Here is a 22,790-nt window from a genome sequence, read left to right on the forward strand (position 1 = left end):
TCTGATAAAATGCTTGTACTTTGAAACTGTTTTTGCAACATTAATGATTTCAGAAGGGCCATTAACCTCATAAAATAACTGAGAGTAGATTTTTGCAATTGTATCAGAACTAATTACATGAATTACATCAAAGAGTATGATAAGAACATTTACATTGAGGGGTGGATTGCAGTTCTGCATGAGTTCTGAAGGAGCCTTTCATGACCTCATACAGTACAGTAGACGAAGCATGAGCCAAATTATGCACAGCAAGATCCAACAGACAGCAGCATCTGATAATGGCTGAGAAATCAGAATGGCAGATGATGCAGGTACAAAAGGTGTGTCCTGTCACAAGACATTAACCCAGGCCTTGCAGCTCTGACGTTAAACTAATGCCTAGTCTGCCAGCTTTAAGCATTGGCCTTGTTTGCTGAAACTATTAAATTTCAGATATGAAACAGTCACCCAAGCTGATTACCTTATAGGATCTGAGGTAGAGAACACCTGCAGGATAGATTGGGAGATAATAGAGAATCCCTATAGTGTGGAAACAGGTCCTTCGGCTCAACAAGTCTACACCGACCCTCCGAAGAGTAACCCATCCAGTTCCGTTCCCTTACCTTATTACTCTACATTTACCCCTGACTAATGCATCTATCCTACACATCCCTGAACACTATGGGTAACTTAGCATGGCCAATCCACCTAACCTGCACATCTTTGGACTGTGGGAGGAAATCAGAGCAGCCGGAGCAAACCCATGCAGACATGGGGAGAGTGTGCAAACTCCACACAGACAGTCGCCCAAGGTTGGAATCGAACCTAGGTCCCTGGTATTGTGAGGTAGCAGTACTAACCACTGAGCCACCGTGTCTAGTGATTGTAACGTGGTCAATCAGGTGGGCTATTAATCTGGTCCAATCAGGGAGCCCTGGCTGATAGATAAGAACAGGAGAGTTTGCCACCTGGCGGTGGAGATCCCCAGTGGAGGGCTCTCTACGCGGGAGTCCTCCCCCTTTCTCTCGGGGATCTGGGGTGGAGGGTGCTGCACGCAGCGGTCCCCTGCAATTGCAGATTGCGGTGGTTCACGGACTCCCAGCCCCACTGCTTGTTCTGTGGCGCTGGGGAGTCCGTGGACCACGTGTATATTGGGTGTGGGCATTTGCACTCCCTTTTTGATTTTCTCAAAAACCTTCTCCTCTGCTTTTGGCTGCACTTCAGTCCCATGCTCCTGATCTTTGGGCACCCAGTATGGAGGAGGGAGGGCAGGTCTGAAGACCTCCTCGTGGGTCTGTTCCTGGGCCTGGCCAAACTGGCCATCAACAGGTCGAGGTAGCGGTCTGTGGAAGGTGTCGTTAGGGCCGACTACCTGCCCCTCTTCCGCAGTTACGTTAGAGCCCGGGTGTCCTTGGAGAAGGAGCATGCGGTCTCCACCAACACCCTGGAGTTGTTCAGGGAGAGGTGGGCGCCGCAGGAAGTGGAGTGCATTATTTCACCCTCCAACTCTATTTTGATATAACCCCTGCCCTCTCCTTCACTGTTTGATCATGTAGCATTGCCCTTTGATGTGAAGGGCACTGCTTATCACTGGCCACTTGGGTGTTTCTTTTTTTTTTACCCTGACATCCTGTTCACTCGGAGAGCTGGCTCTGAGTTAGCAAGATCAGTGTCAAAGATACTCCATATGTAAATGAAGGGGGACTTGGTGACAGGATACTGACCCTTGTGGAGTTATTTCAGAGTGGATGGGGAGAGGTGAACTGGATGGGTGGGCGACGCTATGCAAATTGTAGATGCAGAGCTGGGTGAAGGAGAGGACTTCTGGACTGGTAACAGCTGCCACAGGGCTGTTGTAGTTCTAGGATGACCATACCTACTGTTGGTAACTTCATCGTTATGGAGAAGAACCGGAAAAACTGTGGATGCTGGAAAACCACAGCATCAAAGGACAACAGAATCAGAAATTGCTGGAAAATCTCAACAGATATGGCAGCATCGTTGGAGAGAAATCAGGATGTTGTTGGAAATGGAGGCGGGTGAAACTAGTTTGGGAACAGGGTCAGCATGGACTAGTTGGACTGAATGATCTGTTTCTGTGCTGAAAGGCTTTCTATGACTCTCTGCTGCCAGATGGAATGAAAATGAATAGTTGGTTTCATTTTCAGTCTATGACTGTCCCTTTAAATATTGCTGATGTATCTGTCACATTTGGTGAGAGGATCAAAAACAGCCCTCAGTTCACCAATTAACATGTTCAGAAGGGACTCAGGCTCATTTAAAGCAGTTGTCATTCTGGGGCAGATGGAGCTGGAGAGATAGTACTCTGAAGTTGGCTGCTCAGATCCAATTAATTTTTATTCCCAACACTGTAATGACGGTGATCATTATATCTCTGAATATAATCCCAGTGATGTTGATTAAGAATACGTGATGATACCATATGTGGAGTACTGTGCACAGTGTTAGTCTCATTATTTAATAAAGAATGCAAATATATTGGAATCAGTTCAAGGAAAGCTTACTAAACTAAAATTGGAATGGGTGGGTTTTGTGCTGAGGAAAGGCTAGCCCAGCTCGACTTGTATCTTCCACAGTTTAGATTAGGTGACAGGATTGAAACATAAGATCCTGAAGAGACAAAAGCAAAAGTTGCTGGAAAAAGCTTAGCAGGTCTGGCAACATCCATGGAGAGAAATCAGAGTTAATGTTTCAGGTCCGGTGACCCTTCATCAGAACTGATCCAATTGAGTCTTGACAGAGTGGAGATGGAAAGCTTGGTTCATTTTATGTGATATTCTAGAAGTAGGGGTAGAGAAACAGAAATTGCTGGAAAAACTCAGCAGGTCCCGCAGCAGCTGCAGAGAGAAAGCAGAGTGAATGTTTTGGGTCTTTTTCTGAAGAAAGGTCTCTGGATCCTCCTGAGGTTTTCCAGCAATTTCTGCTTGTGTTTCCAATTCCCAGCATCTGCAGTTCTTTGTTTTTCTCTGTTTAGTCTCGAACTGGGTAGGGGTGGAGGTCACTGTTTAAAAAGGGTCTCGCCATTGGCGACAGTATTATTGACCAGACCAGACACCCCCTCCAATTATTGCAAGAACCATTTTCAACCCTAACTTTTTCTTATTTTAAAGGCAGATGTGAAGTGTGTATTCCAGATGTGATGTAGTTGGTCAAACTACTCAATGTTAAGCAAAACACAATTTATTTAAACCGCATAGTTAAAATACAAACAAAAGAAAAAGGAATTAGGATATCTTTGTTGGAAAACTTATCCAAATAATAGATAAAGTATCAATTATTCCAGTATAATAACATCCCATAAACACACTCCTTGGCAAAAAGGCAATTTCGGACACAGATTCTCACATGCAGTTCTCCAGTCCAGGAGGAAGAAACATCCAGAGAAGATTTGGTGACTGTAGCAACCAAGAGACATTCACTGAAGCTGAAAACTCTTTTGTGATCCCAAACAGCTTCCGATGTTACTGTCAAAAAAGCCAAACCCAGAAACTGGATCAGTGAGAGCGGGACACACCCATTCAGGCTGCTTCCATTGTTCTAACTTTAAAAAAAAAACTCAAGGCGTTACTTTGAAGCTGGCTTCAAAGAAACTACTCAAAGATCATGTTTCCACAGCCTTTTGAGAGGAAGAGAAGTCTAATGACCTAACCCTCTCAGGGAGAAAAAGTTCTCTTCTTCTCTGTTGTGACAGAGTTATGACTTTAAAAGGTTATTTTGATCTTTTTGTTTTGAAGAGAGGTTGTAAAGGCAGAGGCACCTGAACTGCTGTGCCTTTCCAGCACCACTCTAATCTAGACTTATGCCGTAGGTTGACCTGTAATGCCATTAGGGAGGGAGTTCCAGGATTTTGACCCAGCAATAGTGAAGGAATGGCGATATATTTCCAGATCAAAATGGCGATCGGCTTAGAGAGGAACTTGAAAGTGGGGGTGTTCCCATTTTTTGCTGCCCTTGTTCTTCGAGATGGAGATGGTCATGTGTTTGGAAAGTGCTGTCAAAAGGAGCTTTGGTGAACTTCTGCAGTGCATTTTGTAGATAGTACAGCTGCTGCTACTGAGAGTCGGTGGTGGAGGGATTGCATGATTGTGGATAGGATGCAAATCCAGTGGGCTGCTTTATCCTGGATGGTGTCAAATTTTTGAGTGTTGTTGGAACCACCCCATCCAGGCAAGTGGGGAGTATTCCATCACATCCTAACTTGTGCTTTGTAGATGGTTTAGGGATTTTATTTTGTAATTAAAGCAACTATTTGAGGTGTAACATAATGATATTTTTTACTTTCCTTGAATTTATTTTAAAAGCCTTTTTCATGTTGAGGGGATCCAATTGGAAAGGTTGGGAGCTATACATGTGATGTTAAAGAACTCCCACGTGGTTCAGGAACCTAAGCCATCACCTTTTGCTGGCTGCAAAATAGTCTTAATACACAAGACCTCCTGAGTCAGAGGTGAGAATACTACCACTAAATCACGTTGCACATTGATAAACACAGTGAAAAAATATTTAGTTAGACAATTATTTAGTTAAGTTGATCTTTGGGTGATTTTTTTTATTGTCATTTAACCATTTCATTTCCAATTAGTATCATTTCTCATTTGAATCTTTAAGCTCCCTCTCCCCAGGCAATTCTGTAGCCCAGGGTAATGAATCTTGATCAGATATTAACAAAGTCTGATAGTCTTCAAAAGACAAAATGATGCACCTTTATTAAATCATGTCTTTAAGAACTGTTCAAAACAGACCATAATTTGTGCTTTGTAGATGGTTTAGGGATTTTATTTTGTAATTAAAGCAACTATTTGAGGTGTAACATAATGATATTTTTTACTTTCCTTGAATTTATTTTGACTGACTTTCAACCACTCCTTTACCTTCTCACATTTACTTTATTGAATTCACAGCAAAGGTGAAACCTTTCCCATTAATGACTTCCAGCTTATAAATCAACAACAGCAAATATTTATTATTCACATTATTATTCTTGAGAGGAACTGAGATAAGTTCCCTGTGCCAGATGGGATTTGTCCTCGGATTCTCTAGGAAACCAGGGAGGAGATTGCCGAGTCTTTGCATTTGATCTTTACGTCATCATTGTCTACAGGAATAGTCCCAGAAGACTGAATGATAGCAAATATTGTCCCTTTGTTCAAGAAAGGGAGTAAAGACACCCTGATAATTGTAGGCCTGTGAGCCTTACTTTGGGTTGTGGATAAAGTGTTGGAAAAGGTTATAAGAGATAGGATTTATAAACATCTAGAAAGGAATAAGTTGATTAGTGACAGTCTACACAGTTTTGTGAAGGGTAGGTCATGTCTCACAAACCTTACTGAGTTTTTGAGAAGGTGACCAAGCAGGTAGATGAGGTTAAAGCAGTTGATGTGGTGTATATGGATTTAAGTAAGGCATTTGATAAGGTTCCCCATGGTAGGCTATTTCACAAAATGTGGAGGCATAGGACTGAGAATGATTTAGCGGTTTGGATCAGAAATTGGCTAGCTGAAAGAAGTCAGAGGGTGGTGATTGATGAGAAATGGTCATCCTCGAGTTTAGTTACTAGTGGTATACTGCAAGGATCTGTTTGGGGCCACTGCTGTTTGTCATTTTTATAAGTGACCTGGATGAGAACATAGAATGATGGGTTAATAAATTTGTGGATAATACTAAGGTTGGTAGAAGGATAACCTTGTAGGTTACAGAGGGATATCAATAAGCTGCAGAGCTGGGCTGAGAGGTGGCAAATGCAGTTTAATGCAGAAACGTGTGAGGTGATTCTCTTTGAAAGGAGTAACATGAATGCAGAGTACTGGGCTAATGGTAAGATTCTTGGTAGTATAGGTGAACAAAGAGATCTCGGTGTCCATGTAGATCCTTGACAGTTGCCACCCAGGTTGATAGGGTTGTTAAGAAAGCAAACGGTTGGTTAGCTTTTATTGGTAGAGGGATTGAGGTCATGTTTCAGCTGTACAAAACTCTGCTGCAGCCACACTTAGAGTATTGCATGCAGTTCTGGTCACCGTATTACTGGAATGTGGTAGAAGCTTTGGAAAGGTTTCAGTGGAGATTTACTAGGATGTTGCATTGTTTGGTGGGAAGGTCTTACAAGGAAAGGCTGAGAGACTTGATGCTGTTTTTGTTAGAGAGAAGAAGGTTGAGAGGTGACTTAATTGAGACATGTAAGATAATCATCGGGATAGAAAGGAGTGAGAGCCTTTTTTATCAAATGGTGATGGCTAGCATGAGGGGCATAGCTTTAAATTGAGGGGTGATAGATATAGGACATGTCAGAGGTAGTTTCTTTACTCAGAGTAGTAGGGGCATGGAATGCACTGACTTCAACAGTAGTAGAAGCGCCAACTTTAAGGCATTTAAATGGTCATTGGATAGTCATATGGACGAAAATGGAATAGCGTAGGTTAGATGGGCTTCAGATTGGTTTCACAGGTCAGTGTAACATCAAGGGCTGAAGGACCTGTACTGCGCTGTAATGTTCTTTCTTCTTGGAGCAAGATAAGAAGTATGAAGGGATACATAATATGTATAATGTAGCTGCAAATCAGGCGAATTTCTCACCAAAAACTAATCAAGGTGGAATAAGTAATTACTTCTATGTTGCCTGATGTTTTCACTGCAGAATCTCATCACTCAAATAAACTTATGAAAGAAATGTGTGACAGTAAATGTATTCAAAGTAAAAATCACATCAGAAAATATATTCAGCACTGCAAAAGTATCTCTTTTACAATTGTTATGCAAATACACATATCTACAATTGAAATAATATTGTATTCTGGATCAATTTGTTCTGGCAGTTTTCTCTTTTCTCTTGCAATGTATTCTCAAGGGGGAAAGGGCAAATGTTGCCTGTGCAGTGCCTGCATATGAGCCATGACCAATAATTTTATGATACACCTTTTTAACTTTTACAGCTCCTCGAGTCGCCATGTTACTCATTACTTATTTGCCACACAGATAAGATTAAAACATTTATTTTAACCTGGAAAGAAATGGTATCCTTTTATGGCATATTTTATAAGATTTTTCTCAATCCTTCCTGTAAAATTTGGAAATCAAACTAAGCATTAAAATTTATTGAACAATGCGAATTAATACTTTTTTTCTCATGAAAATAAATGACATAAGTTGTTGCAGGCAAAAACTTCACTGGAGTAAAAATGTACTGTGATAAATGTAAATGCTACCCTGCTTCTCCCAGAACTGGTTTGCACTCATGAAAGGATTAATGTATTAAAAGAATCCTTTACTATCGTTGTCTTACAGTAATCATCAGAAATACGCAGTCACATTTAACTGCATTCAGGCTTTGCTAATCTTTTGCTGCTTTATGAATGAATGTTTGAAACCATTACTTTTAAAGCACTGAGTGATAGATAATAAAAGAAGATTCCTTGTGAAGGACTGGAATGTAATAGTGGACTTAAAAACCTTGTAATGCCTTATCTGTGTCTTCACACCATTTGTCATTTCACTGCTCAGCAGTTATCTTGAGCTTGTATAAAAATACCTTGCTCAGACTTATTGCAGACTCCTAATACTCAGCGATTACTAGAAGTACACAATAGTACAATAGACCTGCCTTCCATCATCTGAGGAAGCATAAAAACGTTGCATTATTGTGGTAACTTAAATGGTTCAGGGGAGCATCTCACCACCATGTGCTCAGGAACAACAAAGAGCAAGCATTAAATGTTGGCTTTGTCATTGACGCCAATGTTCCGTGATTGACTCTTGAAAGAAAAACCATGTTACAAAGCAGTAAGGGTCTTGTCATAACATTTCAATATGTACACTTTATTTTTCATTTGTTTCCTGTTTGTAACATTACAGACAACACAGCTGGAATCTTACCCAAGAGAAATAGTTACAGTCGCAGGCAGCTAGAGCTCTATTTCCTTCCAGTGGTGGTCTCAGACAGTGGTTACCCTGTACAAAGCAGCACAAACACACTGACTATTCGAGTCTGCGGATGTGATGTGGATGGTACTATCTTATCCTGCAATGTAGAAGCTATCTTCCTCCCAGTGGGCTTGAGCACAGAAGCACTGATAGCAATCTTGCTCTGCATCATTATACTCCTTGGTGAGTCAACCTCTGTATCATGCTATTATATTGAACGCTTAATTTTTTATTATGTGGATGTGCCGATGTTGGACTGGCGTGGACAAAGTTAAAAATCACACACCACCAGATTATAGTCCAACACATTTATTTGGAAGCACTAGCTTTCAGACCACTGCTCCTTCATCAGGTAGCTCTGGAACAGGATCATAAAACTCAGAATTTATAGCAAAACATGACAGTGCCATGCAACTAAAACAATGTATTTAACAAACTTAGATTGTTGTTAAGTCTTTCATCTTTTTAAATGGGTTGCAGGCTTCAGTTCATTAATGTGTAACTCCCAGAACTTCTCTTAAGTCATATTCTCAAGATAACTTACAGTTTTATGAAAAAAGGTGGCATCTCAGTTCAGACAATGCATTAAACATCTGAGGTGAGAGTTTGTCTGCGTTGTTGCATAGCTCCCTTCATGAGTTCTGAACTTGGCTATTTCACAGTCAGGAGCTTTCAGCCTCAGATCTTTGGGTGACCATCCTCCAAGGCGGACTTTGGGAGACACAACAACATAGAGTGGCCAAGCAGAGGCTGATAGCCAAGTTTGGAACCCATGAGGATGGCCTCAACCGGGACCTTGGGTTCATGTCACACTACAGGTGACCCCACTGCACAATACACTTTCCCACACACACACTCTTACATACACACACACTCATGCAGACCCTCCCTAATACACATGCTCTCTTTCATACACACACATACACTCCCCACACTCTCACGTACACACACACCCTCTCACACACACACACTTTACCAAGCATGCACACACTCAAACACACACTCTCTCACGCAAACTCACACTTGCACAGACATACTCATATGCTCACACTCATTCTCTCTCATTCTCTCATGTGCGCACACACACATAGAAGTCTAAGGTGAATTTGCATTTGCAGAATTAAAACTTGCAGATACATTCTATTTTACTCAAAAAGCGCCCAATCTGCAGGTAGTCTTCCATGTAATATTTTAAAAATAGAACCAGTCTGACTCAAGATTGGGATACAGACAGACTCAATCCTCATACCTTAAATGAATTGTCTGAGCTGTGATGTCACCTTTTGTTATAAAACATTAAGTTATCTCGAGAAGGTGACTTAAAAGAAGTTCTGGGATTTTCATATTAATGAACCAAAACCTGTAACCCATTCTCAAAGATGAAAGACTTAGCAGCAATCTAGATTTGCTGACGATATCATTTCAGTTGCATGATACTATAATCTTTTCCTACAAATTCTGTGTCTTATGATCCTGCTCCACAGCTACCTGATGAAGAAGCAGTGCTCGGAAGCTAGTGCTTCCAAATAAACCTATAAACCTATAACTTGGTGTTAATTGATAATTATTTACTATTATATTTTGTCAAAATTTGAAAGGGATTCTCCATTACCTGTAACATTCAGTAAGTTACAATTAAAATACCATTGGACATTAGGATTCTTAGGTTAGTCAATTGTATTTTGATACGGATCCTATCTAAAGTTCAGAGTTGCCATGGAAACTAAAGGTGGAATGAGGAATTGTCTGCCAAAACAGGCCAAAACATTATGTGTTTCCAAGATGGAATTAAATATAGTTTTTAGGGCTAAAGGGATCAAAAGTCTGGGTAGAAAATGAGAACAGGGAACTGAGTTGAGTGATCATCCATGATCATATTGAATGGTGCAGCAGGCTTAAAGGGCCAAATGGCCGAGTCACATTTCTATTTTCAATGTTTCTATGAATGGGAACAAATTGTACAGTTGACAGAGATACATAATAACTCAAGATAGGGCCTCAACAATCTGAGATCTTAATATCTGCCTTCTGGGAAATTAGAAATGGGCAATAAATGTGAGCTTAGTCAGTGACACCCTCATCCCGTTAAAGAATGTTAAAGAAGCCTTGCCATCTGAAACTTAAGGTGAGCCCATTTACACCATAACAATCCTCTCAGTCTCTGCAATTTCCTCAAGTCTCTAATCTTCCAAGATTTTTGCATTCTTCTTCTCAGTTTAGCATCTTCAGCATCCTCGATTTTAATCACTGCACTAATATCGTACATTTAGTTGCCTTGAATTCCCTCCCTTTACCTCCCTTAATCCTTTTTCCCCATTTCAGGCACTTCTTAAAATGTATCTCTTTGATCAGATTTTTCTGTGCTTGTATCAGTTGTTTCCTGTCGGATTTTATTTTCTAACCCTTCATCGAAGCATCTTGGAATATTTCTCTTTATTCACTCATGGGGCATGGATATCATTAGCTGGCCAGCATCTTTTTTAAGTGCCTATTGCTAGTTGGCCCTTAAGAAAGGGTGGTAAGCTTCTTCTTGAACCACTGCAGTCCACACTCTTTAGATAGACTCACAATGTCCTTAGGGAGGGAATTCTAGGACTTTAAACCAGCTACAGTGAAGGCATAGTAGTATATTTCCAAGTCAGGATGATGAATGGTTTGGAGGTTAACTTGCAGGTGGTGGTTTTCCCATGTATGTGCTGCCTTTGGCCTTCTCGATGGAAGTGGTTGTGGTTTGGAACTTGCTGCCTAAGGATTGCTGGTGAATTCTGCAGTGCATCTTGTAGATAGTACACACTGCTGCTACTGAGCATCGGTGGTGAAGGGAGTGGATGCCTGTGGATGCAGTGTCTGTCAAGCAGGCTGCTTTGTCCTGGGTGGTGTCAAGCTAGAGTGTTGTTGGAGCTGCACTCATCCAGGCAAGTGGGGAATACTCAATCGCACTCTATCCTCATGCTCTGTATATGTAAGACTGGCTTTGGGGATTCAGGATATGATTTACTCACCGCAGTGTTCCTGGCCTCTAACCTATTCTTGCAATCAATGTGTTTATGTGGTGAGTACATTTGAGTTTATGGACAATGGACATCCTGAGGATGTTGATTGTTGGGGTTTCAGCAATGGTAGCACCATTTGATACCAAGGGGTGGTGATTAGACTGTTTCTTATTAGAGCTGATCGGAGCTTGGCATTTATGTGGTGTGAATGTTATTCACTGATTCTCAGCCCAAGCCTGGATATTGTCCAGACCTTGTTGCATTTGAACATTGACTGTATCAGTGTCTGAGGAGTTGCAAGTGGTGCTGAACATTGTGTAATCATCGCTGAACATCCCCACTTCTGACCTTAATGAAGTAGCTGAAGATGATTGGGCCTAGGACATGACCCTGAGGAACTCTTGTAGAGATATCCTGGAGCTGAGCTGACCAACCTCCAAAAAATCACAACCACCTCCTAAAATACCAGTTATAACTCCTGGAGTGTTACGTTAATGGAGTCGTATAAACAGAAGTTATTGCTGCTGTCTCATTAATATGATATGAGTATCAGGAAACAGATCATGATTTTAATTCCATTTAAACACCCAGTGAAAGCTTTTTGGGTAGAATGCCAGTTAAAGTACTAGAAAAATGGAAAGATATCAGCTAGAAATTGATGGCTGTTATAGGGTGACGCAGCATAGCAACAGACTCTTCGGTCCAACTTCTCCCTGCCAACCAGGTTTCCCAAATGAAGCTAATCTTATTTGCCTGAGTTTGGCCTATATCCCTCTAAACCTTTCTTATATATGTACCTGTCCAAATATCTTTTAAACGTTGTAACTGTACCTCCCTCTACCACTTCTTCTAGCAATTCATTCCACATATGAAAAAGTTGCCAGTCAGGCCCTTAAACCCTCTAGTTTTGAAATCCCATACCCCGAAGAAGAAGACCTTTGTTGTTCACCCTAACTATGTTCCTCATGATTTTATAAACCTCTATAAGGTCACCCCTCAGCTTCCTATGCTTCAGGGAAAAAATGTCCTAACCTATCCAGCCTCTCCTTATAACTCAAACTCTCTTGTCCCAGTAACATCCTTATAAATCTTTTCTGCACCAACTTAATATCATCCTAACGAATTTTGAGAAGATTTGTAGCTCAGGTTGAGGTTCTGTATGTAGGTTCACTCGTTGAGCTGGAAGGTTCATTTTCAGATGTTTCGTCACCACGCTAGGTAACATCATCAGTGAGCCTCCGGATGAAGCACTGGCAGCATGGCCCACTTTCTACTTATATTTTTAGATTTCCTTGGGTTGGTGATGTCATTTCCTGTTATTTTTCATGGGGATGGTAAATGACATCCAAGTCAATGTATTTGTTGATAGAGTTTTGGTTGGAATGCCATGCTTCTAGCAACTCTCGTGCATGTCTCTGTTTGGCTTATCCTAGGATGGATGTGCTGTCCCAGTTGAAGTGGTGTCCTTCCTCATCTGTATGTTACATATGTATGCCACCAGTGCCTCATCTGGAGTCTCATTGATGATGTTACCTAGTATGGTGATGAAACATCTGAAAACAAACCTTCCAGCTCAGTGAGCAAACCTACATCCCTAATAATATCCTTCTTATAGAAAAGCAACCAGAACTGTATTCACTACTCCAAAAGTACCCCATCAGTGTCCTGTACAGCCACAAGATGACATCCCAACTCCAGTACTCAATGTTCTGAAGGCAAGTATGCCTAATGCTTTCTTCATTGCCCTGTCTACCTGTGATGCCACTTTTAAGGAACTATGTATGAACCCCGAGGTCTCTCTGTTTCACAACACTCTCAAGGGTCTACCATTAACTGTGCAAGTCCTGCTCGGATTTGTTTTATCAAAATGCAAAACCTCTTGTTTATCTAAATTAAACTCCACCTGCCACTCCTCAGTCCGCTGGCCCAACTGATCAAGATCCCATTGTACTCCAGGATTACCTTCTTCATTGTCCACTATGCCCCCAATTTTGGTGTCATCTACCATTTTATGAGCCATGCTTGTTTATTCTCATCCAAATCATTTGTATAAATGACAAGCAACAGTTGACCCAGCACTGATCCCAATGGAACACCATTGGTCACAAGCCCCCAATTCAAACAAGCAATACTGTACCACCACCCGCTGTCTCCTATATCAAACCAATTTTGTATCCAGTTGACTGGGTCTCCCTTGATCCAATGTGATCTAACTTTACTAATTAGGAGACAGTGATGTCTACAGATGCTGGAGATCAGAATTGAGAGTGTATTGCTGGAAAAGGGTGTTCCTGAAGGTCTCTGGCCCAAAACGTCGATTTTCCTACTCATTGGATGCTGCCTGACCTGCTGTGCTTTTCGAGCGACACACTCTTAATTTTACTAATTAGTCTACCATGCAGAATCTTGTGAAAGACCTTGCTAAAGTCCATGTATTAAGTTCAGCAGTTGTGTCCCAAGCAAAAGGCTGAAAGATTCTTTAAGTGTCTGATTGGCAGCCATCTAAATCAACTCTTAGACAGTTTCTGGACATCTCCACTGCCTGTTTTATGCCGTCTCTGTTTACTTCAATTCTACACCTTCTCAGCTCAATAACTTTCAGCAGTCTCCCAGAACAGCATCAAACACTTGCAGTTTTTTTTTTAATTTTTTTTGGAGAAGTCTTGATTAGCCAGCTTTAGGGAATTTCTGTAAGTCCATGATCATATCTACCACTTACCCCACCAAAGCCCCAACCTCAATATCAATTCCAACCCATCAGTGAAAATTCTTTTTTTCTAATTCATTCAAGGGATGAGGGCATTAATGGCCAGGCCAGCAGTTATTACCCATCGCTAATTGGCCAGAGGGTAGTTAAGTTTCAACCACATTGCTGTGGATCTGCAGTCACACGTAGGTCAGACCAAGTGAGGATGGCATTTCCTTCCCTAAAGGATATGAGTGAACCAGATGGGTGAAAGATAGTAAAACTCTCAAAACCTGTTTTTTACTCATTGCACTGCTGTGACTGTATATTCACTAAGTGACTTGAGGCTATGCGGCATTCACAGTTTTTATTTAGTGAATAATTTGTTCTGAAATAAAAGTAAAATTTGTTTTATTTCAACAAGCACGTCTTATAATTTAGAATTACAACAGATACAAGCTCTGGCATCAATGTGTTATCTTTATAAGTGGAGTTGCAGGGTAGTGAAGAAGGTATTTGGTATGCTTACCTTTATTGTTTAGTGGATTGAGTATAGGAGTTCGGAAGTCATGTTGTAGGTGTACAGGACATTGGTTCAGCCATTTTTAGAATATTGCATTCCATTCTGCTCTCTCTGCTTTAGGAAAGATTAGATTAGATTCCCTACAGTGTGGAAACAGGCCCTTCAGCCCAACCAGTCCACACCGACCCTCTGAAGAGTAATCCTCCCAGACCCATTTCCCTCTGACTAATGCACCTAACACGATGGGCAATTTAGCATGGCCAATTCACCTGACCTGCACATCTTTGCGACTATGGGAGGAAACCGGAGCACCCGGAGGAAACCACGCAGACACAGGGAGAATGTGCAAACTCCACACAGACAGTCAGCCGAGGCTGGAATCGAACCTGGGACCCTACTGCTGTGAGACAGCAGTGCTAACCACTGACTACCATGCTGCCCTATGTTGTGAAAATTGAAAGGGTTCAGAAAAGATTTACAAGGATGTTGCCAGGGTTGGAGGATTTGAGCTACAGGGAGAAGCTGAATAAGCTAGGGCTATTTTCCCTGAAGCGCTGGAGACTGAGAAATGACTTTATAGAGGTTTATGAAATCATGAGGGGCATGGATAGGATAAACAGACAAAGTCTATTCCCAGGGTATGGAGTCCAAAACTAGAGGTCATGAGTTTAAGGTGAGGGGGGGAAAGACTTAAAAGGGACCAAAGGGACAATTTTTTCACACAGAGGGTGGTGGGTGTATGGAATAAGCCACCAGAGGAATTGGTGGAGGCTGGTACAATTACAACATTTGAAAGGCAACTGGTACATGAATAGGAAGGGATTAAAGGGATATGGGCCAAGTGCTGGCAAATGGGACGAGATCAGTTTGAGGTATCTGGTCGGCATGGACGAGTTGGACTGAAGGGTCTGTTTTTGTACTGTACATCTCTATGACTCTATGTATCCTAACTAAGATAAGAAATCGGAATGCCAACACATTCTCTTACAGGAACCTTCTGAACTTTGCTGAGGAACAGCATGAGTGCTCACCATGGAGACCTTTACAACCTTTGTTTCCTCACTGTTACTCCTGAAAAGTGGTTCCTTAGAAATAAATACTCAAACACGTATGCTAAAATATTGACCATTTCAGGGAATTTACCAATAGAACATTGCTCCAACTTTTATCATACAAACCTTTCAGATTGATGCAAAGCTGTCAATTTTTAGTAATGACTTTTGTGGAAATTCAAATTAACAATTAATATTTCTATTATTAAAACAACAACAGGGAAATTTGCCACATCTTTTGATACTCTGAAATGAATTTATATTTAAAATATTTATATATAATATATATATATACATATAAAAATATATGTTTGTATTCAGTAAACTGCTTTTTAAGAGAGATGATTGTCATGAGAATTTAAAACTTCTGCCACTCTGTCTCCACAAGTTCAGTGGGCGGAAGAAACAGAATACAGAAATGACTGATGTCTTACCATCTGTTCTCTGTTCCTGGCAAATTTCAGTTATGCCCAGGTCTTCTGATGAACATGTGGTGTCGGAATGGGACATGCTTTGAAGTTACACTCAAATGTTATTAAGAACATAAACTGTAGCTAAAGGTCTCAGAGCATCAACTTGTCGAGTAAACTTGCACTGTATTGAAATGTTCTTTACTCAGCCACAATGGGAATATCAGACATTGGTGATAAGCAATGAGAAAAATGAGAACAATAGTGTGATTCAACCAGAGAGATCATCACAAGCAAATGGCCAAGGTTAATTGATGAATTATGAGGGCTGACATTTCTGACAAAGAAAACAGAAATCCCCTCTGCAGCAGGTCAGCTGAGACTTACATGGAAAATATTCCTAGGAGTGTAGTCAGAAATATTGGGTTAACTTGGGACAGCACAGAGCATTGGTTCAGAATGATTAGAGAGTGACCAATTTTCTGTCCAATTCAATGAAGGACAGGAGGTTGTTCAATCTCAGTGATGGTTCTACATTCGCACACAGAATCTCCGTGTGTACTGGTGATAGTTGAAAAGGGTGGCGATGGAAAAGCACAGCAGGTTAAGCAGCATCCAAGATGCAGGAGCGTCGACATTTCGGGCATAAGCTCTTTGTCAGGAATTATTCCCGATGAAGGGTTTATGCCTGAAATGTCGGCTCTCCTGTTCCTCAAATGCTGCCTGACCTACTGTGCTTTTCCAGCACCACCCTTTTTGAATCTGATCTCCTGCATCTTTAGCCCTCACTTTCTCCCTGGACTGGTGATATAATATGACTAATGAATGTCTGCCAAGTACTTAAGCATTCAGACACAATTTAATCACTTCAATGTTTCTATGTGTTTCAATCCTGATGAAATCCCATTTAATTTTAACCCCAGCTCTTACATTTGAAAACCACATGAAGCAATTGAAATTGTATCCTATAAAATGCTAACAACTTCTGGATTGTATTTGCATCCAGTTGATGGGAACTTGGAAGCAAGAGTAGGCTATTCAGCACCTCAAACCTGTTCTGCCATTCAATGACATCATGGGTGATCTGTGGCCTAACACCAAAAACCTAGTTAGAGACAAACAAAATGGCAGAATGCTGGAATCCAAAGTAGACAAGCAGGACGCTGGAAGAACGCAGCAAGCCAGGCAGCATCAGGAGGTAGAGAAGTCAACATTTTGGGTATAATCCTTCTTCAACACTGGTCTTATACCCAAAATGTTGACTTCTCCACATTCTGATGCTGCCTGGCTTATTGTGTTCTTCCAGCCTCCTGTTTGTCTAACTCCATATATCTGTTTTTGGCCCATATCCCTTAATACCTTTGCTTAACAAGAAATTTATTGATCTCAGATTTAAAATTTAAAATCAGTAACAAAATTTAGCTTTTCTGATTAGAATATTTGATGTTTAAAACAAAGCTAAAATGAATTTTTAAATTTGCTCCAATTTTCACAGTGATTGTGGTGCTGTTTGTGGCATTGAGAAGGCAAAGGAAAAAGGAGATCTGTATGACATCGAAAGAAGATATCAGAGACAATGTAATCAGTTATGATGATGAAGGAGGTGGTGAGGAGGACACCCAGGCTTTTGACATCAGCACCCTGAGGAAACCTGACTTGATAGAGGATGTGCAGTTGCGCAGAGACGTCAAGCCAGAAAGCCACCATCCGCAGCGGCAGACCATCATAATACAAAACCACACGGACATTAGAGACTTCATCGATCAGAGAGTGCAGGAGAATGATGCAGATCCCAGTGCACCTCCTTATGATTCCCTGGTGACATACGCTTATGAAGGAAACTGCTCGATAGCTGAATCACTCAGCTCCTTGGATTCAGTTCCCACAGACACAGATCAGGATTACGATTACCTCACTAACTGGGGGCCTCGCTTTAAAAAACTTGCAGATCTTTATTCTCCAGAGAAAACTAACAGCCAACAAAGTAATACCGAACGACAGTAAATTTGAAGTTTGGCAAATTTAAGGACAAGTTGACTTTTGTCTTTTTTTTAAAAGAAAGAATGGCTGCCATTGTTACCCGCTCTGTCAACTTATTGTTTTACTGTGAGATAGTTTTATTAGGTACCACAAAGATTGGATCATTGTGAAATTGGAGAGAGGCTGGCTGGTGCAGTGTCTTTGAAATGTTTTGGCCATGCAATTGTAAGTGAAAAGGAAAACAAAAAAGCTGCAGGTTTTTCTGTAACCTTAACTGAAGTGCCTCAAAGAACTCTAAACACTGCAGATGTTTATGCTCTCCAGTAAGAGTGTCAGTTTTTATTATACAACTAAAAGGTGTTCTTAACTTGAATTAAATCACATTTACTTCAATAAAAGAAGCAATGGAGTAGATTTAGGTGTTTGTGTTAATAATATTGATTTTTGTTTTGGACATGACCTCTACAACTAAGAAAAACATTGATGCCTAATGAGCACATGTTATCCTCCTCAACATTTTCCTCTCTGGGGCCTCTGTGTATCTCTTCCTGTCAAACACATTCATGCTGTTGGAAATCCATGACAGGTACCATAACGGATTTCACCATGAGTCCTGTCAATCTGCTATGTGATGAACTGACAAGAAATTTATTATAAAGGAATGGAATTGGATCTGACAGTTTTTTCCCCTGTCAAGTTTTATATCTGAGAGTGAACTAACGTTACAATTGAAAGTAATGTCAGTCACAACATTATGAAAGATCTCAAAACCCTTTGATGTATAGCCCAAAATGCTATTGCTAAAATTACTTTGCAGCCAGTAAAAAATTAAAGCATTGTGTATTAATCCTGAATTATTTTGTATCTTTGTAAAAGACTTTTTTTTACCTCCTGCAGAGATACAGATGGAAGTAATGCCAGGGGCTCAGAGCTCAGAGCATGGAGCTCATTCCTGCAGCCAGATTCTCTGAACTGTGAGAAAACAAAAAAGAATTTACACATTTACACTTGGGGTCTTGGAGCCAATCCTCGGGCTGTCCCACTGAAGTCTCCAAACAACACAACTGCCTCGAAGGATGAGGAATTCAATTCCCAACTACTTGTCATGTCATGATCCATAATTTGAACTTCTGACCTAGAGGGTCAGTTCATTACACTAAAGTATAAAATACAGGACAGGATACTGATAGATGGGGCCCCTGAAAGACAAATGTAAGCTGTATGTAGCCTGTAGCCAGGGAGAATAATAGTTTCATAGAATTTATGAAAGAGGCCCTCCAGCATTCAATTTTGCACTGACAAAATAACTAATCCAGATTTACACTAGACTCACTTTCCAGCACTTGGTACACAGCATTGAATATTGTGACATTGCAAATGCTTATCCAAGTTCTGTGATGAACAATACAGATAAAGAATATCAATGATGTAGTCAGTCAGGTCCTGACAGGTGTCTGTGAACTTAACCCACAACTGAGCAATGAAACCGTTTGAAGATAATCTGATATAATGATGTTCATGATGAATATTGACCACAGACCACAATGTAGGGAACTCTCCTGCTTTTCCTCTGACAGTACAGTTGGACCCAAAAGTATTGGTATAACCTTGGTTTAACATCTCATTCAGATATCAGCACCTTGGTCAGCGGAGTGCTCCCACTGCCATCTGACTGGAGATGAGTGAGAACGCTCTGAATTCATGAGATTCACATGAAGGTCATGGCCAACAGGTTACCAGATCGGAACTTGCTGTGAATATAATACCTCAGGTGCTTGCTGCAAATTTCAAAAAGGAAGAATCAACCACAGAATCACACAATTGTTTAAGTGCCGAAGAAGGCCAGTCAACCTATTGTCTCTGTATGTCTCTTTGTATGAGCATCTTCACTGAGTGCCATCCTCTTGTAACCCTGCACATTGTTTCTCAATAAACATTCAGCTAATGCTTGGAAGGATTTTTTTAGATTAGATTACATTACAGTGTGGAAACAAGCCCTTCAGCCCAACAAATCCACACCGACCCGCCGAAGCGCAACCCACCCATGCCCCTACATTTACCCCTTACCTAATACTACAGGCAATTTAGCATAGCCAATTCACCTGACCTGCACATCTTTGGACTGTGGGAGGAAACCGGAGCACCCGGAGGAAACCCACGCAGACACGGGGAGAACGTGCAAACTCCACACAGTCAGTCGCCTGAGGTGGGAATTGAACCCGGGTCTCAGGCGCTGTGAGGCAGCAGTGCTAACCACTGTGCCAACGTGCCGCCCACCGTGCCGCTGTTGAGAATATTTTAATTTAACCTGCCTCCATCACACTTATAGGCAGTGCACTCCAGATCCTAACTACGCACTAGCTTAGAAATATTTTTTCTTGGTTTTTGAATTTGGTCCTTTGCAGAGCACTTTAAACATGTGCCCTACTGTTCCTGAAGCTTTATAAGTGGAAAGTTTCTCCCTATTTACTCTATCCAGCACCTTATGATTATGAATGCTTCTATCTCATTCCCTCTTTGCCTTCTGTTTTCCAAGAATAGATGCACCCTCTCCAAATAACCCTCCAAATGAATTGCTTCATCATTGGAAACATTTTAACAAATCTGTTCTGTGCTATCTCTTTCTTCTTATTCTTCGTAAAGTGTGGTGCCATGAACTACACACACTACTGCAGCTGAGGTCTAACACCTGCCTTATACAGGTTCACCATTATCTCCCTGCTCTTGTACTCTATGTCCCTATTACTAAAGCTTATGGTGCTGAAGGTTTTAATAATTGCTTTCTCAATCTGTCCTGCTACCTTCAATATTATATATGTATAAACCCCGGTCCCCCTGTCCCTGCATCACTTTTAGAATGTTACCTTTTGATTTAGGTTGTCCCTTCATGTTCCTTCCATCAAAATGTAATACTTCTTTGCGTGAACTCTGTCTGTCACCTGCCTGCCCTCTCCAGCAACTTGTCTGTGTATCTTTGGATTTCTACAATGTCCTCTGCACAGTTGACAGGACCTCCCAAGGTTTGTATTATCTACAAAGTTTGAAATTGTTCCCTGCGTACGTTGATCTAGATTATTAATGTAAATCAGGAAAAGCACGAATCCCAGTACTAACCTCTGGGAACTTCGCTCCAAACCTGCTGCCAGCCCGAAAAGTATTCATCAGCAATTTACACTCTGTTCATGGATTTTTTAATGCAGGAGGAAGACTGTGAAACACCTGGAATGGAGCCACAGAGAATCCTGCTCCATTGAATGCCTAGGATATTGGTGCAGTAGCTGGAGTGTTCAACCGGGGAGGGGGCGATAATTCAAACAGTGGGTGGTGGTTCACAGTGCACTATATTAGATGAACACTGATCACCAACCCCCACCTTCCTCTCCATTAAACGACTCTTCCACAAGTCTCCCATTGGAACTGGGAATTGGGTTGGGGGGAAGGTGGAGTTTAACTGGTGGTTGTACCGATAAGGGAATATCTTACTCAGCTATGTTAATAATGCCTTCTTTGCTGCTCCTTTTGATATAGATTCCCTACAGTATTGAAACAGGCCCTTCTGCCCAACAAGTCCACACCGACCCTCCAAAGAGTAAACCACCCAGACCCACTCCCCTGCCCTATATTTACTAATTGACTAATGCACCTGACACTATGGGCAATTTGCATGGCCAATTCACTTAACCTGCACATCTTTGGATTATGGGAGGAAACCAGAGCAAACCCATGCAGACTCGGGGAGAATGTTCAAACTCCACACAGACAGTCAGCCGATGTGGGATTTGAACCCAGGCACCTGGTGCAGTGAGGCAGCAGTGCTAACCACTGAGCCACCGTGCCACCCCACATTTGCTGTTGTGATGTGTGAATGATTGTGTACATTTGGATCAACAACCTGGTCCTGATGCGAAACTGACTGAGGTAGGGATAACATGTTTCCCTCAAATAGACCTCTCCCCTGGCTATGCCATTCACCTCTATCCTCACACCCAGAATCTTATTACCAAATCTTATCTTGGTCTGTCTGTCACAACCCTCATTTACCCTCATTTCTCCCACTGCCAAGCTATGTACTGTGCCAACGTTCATACTGTGATAATTACTTTGCTCTCAGCCTATTGTTGACTGACTTCTCATCCTTTGATAATTTCAAACGCCAACTCAATTTATTATATTCATTCCTCTGAGTTCACCATCTCCCAATCAGCATTCTTTTCCTGCATGTAAACTGATCCATCTTTATGCATGACCATCCTATAGGCCTTGCCATCTGAATTGGCCTTGTAACTCTCATCATGATGAGGAAGGTAAACGGAACTCTCTCGGATCATTCTCTATCCATGACCATCTCCTCACCAACCTGACTCCTTTAGTGTCTGCCCCAGAAAAATCTCTCTCCCAAATCACTTACAACTACATGTTCATAATCCCATCTAGCTGCTAACTCCATTCACCACATGTTTCTCCAGCTAATGATCTGTTCCACTACACTCTGCATTTACATCAATCTTTGCACTAGTCCACATTTAAACCACCCTGACCATTCCCCATGATATGCCCTCATCTCCACTCCTTTATGTTTCATGGATGCAAAATTAAACCCAACTAATTGAATCATTCACTGTCAGATCTGGCTCTTGCTCTCAACTGCAGAATTCCTCACTATTTTCAGGATCCTCTGGAATGCAAAGATAATTCCTTGTTTCTTGTTTTTACTGCACAAGGTCATCTTAAACTGATCTCCTCATCCTTCTCATTCTCATCTCTGACACATTAAAATATCTATTCATCTGCTCCTGCCAATTCCATCCCTTTCCTTGACCCACTGACAAAACCCTCCTTTAATGCTTCTCCTGAGCTCATATCTTTCTCTAGTTTTGTTCCAGTTTTATCCAAACTCATCTTCTGAACACAGTTCACATCTGTTGTCTTAACACATCCTACTGAGCTGCTCATCACTCAACAGTCAATCCTGGATTCCATGCTAGCTTCCCTATTAAATCTGGTGTGTATTCAACATCCTGCTCTCCCACATGCCCCACTGAAATAAATCTGCAACCCTTTGGTCATTACAATCTTCCACTCCACCTCCAAACTCGCTAAGCTCTGTAAAATACCTAAACGTGTTGCCATCTCCTGAATTGAAACTCCACATTTGAATTTCTCCTTTCATAGAACCAACATGGTTCTGATCAATGTCACAAATCACTCAATGATTATGATAAATTCTCTATG

General features: G+C 41.3%; 1 protein-coding gene across 10 annotated transcripts in view; it reads left to right on the forward strand.

Moving 5' to 3' along the window:
• LOC122564562 (cadherin-12-like) overlaps positions 1–19,469 on the forward strand; it is a 584,392-nt gene extending 564,923 nt beyond the window's left edge. For 9 of the 10 annotated variants that reach the window (XM_043719639.1, XM_043719638.1, XM_043719640.1 and 6 more), the window contains 2 exons: positions 7,846–8,097; positions 17,074–19,469. In XM_043719639.1, the coding sequence (XP_043575574.1) occupies positions 7,846–8,097; positions 17,074–17,582 (761 nt within the window). In that variant the 3' untranslated portion in view covers positions 17,583–19,469. The remainder of the gene's footprint in view (positions 1–7,845; positions 8,098–17,073) is intronic. The other variant, XM_043719642.1, reaches the window with a different exon arrangement.
• The last annotated feature ends 3,321 nt before the right edge of the window (positions 19,470–22,790 follow it).

Source organism: Chiloscyllium plagiosum, chromosome 29, assembly GCF_004010195.1.
Source record: "Chiloscyllium plagiosum isolate BGI_BamShark_2017 chromosome 29, ASM401019v2, whole genome shotgun sequence".
NCBI classification, from domain to species: domain Eukaryota; kingdom Metazoa; phylum Chordata; class Chondrichthyes; order Orectolobiformes; family Hemiscylliidae; genus Chiloscyllium; species Chiloscyllium plagiosum.